The 3,056-nt window shown below is 44.9% G+C and overlaps 1 protein-coding gene across 1 annotated transcript; it reads left to right on the plus strand.

The window, feature by feature from the left end:
• Positions 1-311: 311 nt before the first annotated feature.
• Positions 312-1,187, plus strand: LOC145243733 (uncharacterized). Its single transcript, XM_080106782.1, has one exon. The coding sequence runs from the start codon at positions 312-314 to the stop codon at positions 1,185-1,187; it is 876 nt and encodes a 291-aa protein (XP_079962908.1).
• The last annotated feature ends 1,869 nt before the right edge of the window (positions 1,188-3,056 follow it).

Genomic DNA, 3,056 nt, shown 5'->3' on the forward strand with positions numbered 1-3,056 from the left:
TTTCATTGCGAGGTCGAATTCTGCTAAGCAAGCTTTGGGAGAAAGGATTAGGGTAGGATATGCTGGTTCCACCTGAATTTTTTTCCTTATGGAAGAAATTTTCTTCAGATCTTTCTGGATTGGGGACCATTTCTTTTTCCCATAGGGCACTCAGTGAGAGTGAACCTGGCGAACTCTTCCTATTTTGTGACGCCTCCCCGGAAGTCTATGGGTTCGCGGCATATGTGCTTCAGAAGTGTCGATCTTGTTTGGTATTTGCCAAAGCTAGGGTGGCTCCTTTGAAAAAGAAAACACTTCCTACTCTGGAGCTCATGGCTGTGTTCCTTGCCATGAAGTGCCTACCTACGATTCTAAGAAACTTTGGAGGATTCATTCTTTCTGAAATTCACGTGGCCACAGATTCTCAAGTGGTCCTCTCTTGGCTTATCTCGGAGACCATTGCGAGCAAGAACCTGTTTACCCGAAATAGGCTAAAGGATATCCAGCAGATGAGCGTTGAATTGGAAGCCACTCTCAGCTTGTATCCCTCATTTCGGTACATTTCAACGGCAGAGAACCCCGCTGATTTGATCACAAGGGGAATGACGCTGGAAAGGTTCAAAACCTGCTTCCAATTCTGGTGTTATGGTCCAGGTTGGTTGAGTGGCGGCAGCACTCCTTGGGCTACTCAAGACTTGCCATGCCTCAACAAACGCAGCCAAGGTATAGCTCATGTGTCTTGGAATGCTGCGATCCTCCATGGAGAGGAAACACCTACTGTTCTGCCCCTGAATAGGTTCTCTTCATTTAATAAACTCTTAAAAGTGACTTCCTTAGTCCTGAAATTTATCAATTGCTTGCGTCGGTTAGAAGTTCACAGTGAAAAACTGGCAGCAGTTTTGCTTATGCAGACGATGCAACGCCAGATATATGCTGAGGAACTGGATTTTTTGCTAGATCCCTCGGGCAAGATGGTACCTGGGTTGGTGCGGGACCTTGATTTGTTTATTGATGATGAAGGTCTAATCAGGTCAGGTGGCAGAATTGGTAGATCTCTCCAGTTTAGCAGGGAGGTTAAACACCCTATTCTGTTGGCAAAGAGTCACCCGATTACCAAGCTTATCATAATGGATACACATGCTAAGTGCCAGCACTTAGGGATTGCGTCCACTTTAGCTACTGGGTGCCAAAAGGCAGACAGGCAGTGAAGACGATCCTTACTTCATGCACACTGTGCCGAAGGTACAATGCCAGACAAGTCTTGCCACCCAATGTAGCTAACCTACCCGTATCCCGTATTGAACTGGAAGTTCCCTTCAAGCATACGGGAGTGGATTTCACCGGTCACCTTTGGGTTAGGCAAGGTGGTAAGGAGTTGAAAATGTATCTACTGATCTTCACGTGTCTCAGTGTCAGAGCTATACACATCGAAGTGCTACCTGACATGAGTGTGTTGGCCTATCTGTAGGCATTGGTACGGTTCACGAACCTGTATGGCATCCCGTCTACCATCTACGGTGATAATGCTAAAACTTTCGTAGGAGGCGGTCGATTGTTTAAAAGGTTGATGCTAAACCATGATTACCAACAGAAGTTTGCCTCCTGTTCTATTAAGTTCTGCCCCATTCCACTTTACTCACCTTGGGTGGGAGGTGTTTGGGAGGAGTATCCAGACAATTAAGAATTGTCTTTACAAGGTGGTTGGTAGAGGTGAGATGGATTATTTTTCTTTACTTACCGTCATATCGGATATCCAAAGAGCTATCAATAACCGCCAGAGAAAGAGTTAGAGGCAGTAACGTTTTTGCGGCCTAATAAGAGTCCTGGGTTGCTTTTAGATCTGAACGATGAGGATTTTGCCTCCCACCTCCCACCCAGCCGAGAAAGGCTGCTCAGGACCATGCAGTTTCAGGACCAGTGCCTGGAGAGTTTCCGCACTCTGTGGTATAATGAGTACCTGTTGAGCCTCTGGGAGAAACCCCAGGGGCGTTCTAGAGTGCCCTTCCAAAACAGATTAAAGGTTGGAGATGTGGTAGTGGTGAGGAGCCCACATAAGCCTAGGCCGTTTTAGGTTCTTGGGATCATTTTGGAGATGTTTTACGGAGACGATGGGGTAGTCAGGTCAGCAAGGGTAAAAGAGGGGGGTGATGCGGTGCGTATCCACTCGTTAGAAAACCTATTCCCTCTTGAATTATCCTTAAGTGGAGAGGATCAAGATGGATCCATACCTGCACCTGTTGATAGGCCTGAGGATGGGATTAACGTTATTCCTTCTCAATCAATACCTGCCAACGAAGTAATTTGGCTTTGTCCTATATGCGGTTCTCCACAAGGTGATCAGGACATGATTTGTTGCGACAGATGTGATGACTGGTGTCACTTCCAGTGTGTGGGAATCGAGTCTCCACCTCCTGCCAGACAGAAATGGTATTGTCCAAGTTGTGCACCCTGGAGACGGTGGCGAGGTAGACTAGCCTCCTCCCTGAATAAGTAACCAACAAAAAAATAACCAAAAAATTATACTAACAGGTTAACTTCCTTGAGTAAGTGCATGCCTTATATTTTTTGTTTTCCTTCATTTTCTTTTTTTTTCTTTCCTGGGGAATGTGTGAAAAAAAAGGGGGGTGGATTAATGATTGCTCAAGAGAGGGAGAGCGGTGTGCACTTACCTTGCTTACTAACAAAAAAGAGATTGTCTTGCCTTCTCTGCCTTTTTAAAGCTATTTTTCCACAGGTCAGGTGACAGTTAATCACATGACCTTTTGGTTATTTAAAGGGAGATTCTTCCCAGTGGTCAAGTTTTTTTTTTCAGATGCATTTGTGGCTGGTGCCGGAAAGCTATTCTTTGATTACCTAAGCTTTGCTGGCTAGCAATTGTTAACTGACTGTCACGTCGCGGAAGGGGGCAATTCTTCTGCAACTTAAGGTAGGTGCACATTGCTTCCTTTCCTCGACTGAGCAGTCATTGGATTTTAAGGGAAAATTAATTTTTTTTTACACTATATAAATCACAAAATTGTCTACTAAACCAGTGTAACTTGGTGAAATTTCGTTATTCATTTAACCGTAAACAAACA

The sequence above is a fragment of the Euprymna scolopes genome, chromosome 22 (genome assembly GCF_053919585.1).
Source record: "Euprymna scolopes isolate OS-2025 chromosome 22, ASM5391958v1, whole genome shotgun sequence".
NCBI lineage: Eukaryota > Metazoa > Mollusca > Cephalopoda > Sepiida > Sepiolidae > Euprymna > Euprymna scolopes.

Bases quoted from the DNA above. Each gene is read 5' to 3' on its own strand.
- LOC145243733 (XM_080106782.1), top strand. From the start codon at position 312: ATGGCTGTGTTCCTTGCCATGAAGTGCCTACCTACGATTCTAAGAAAC.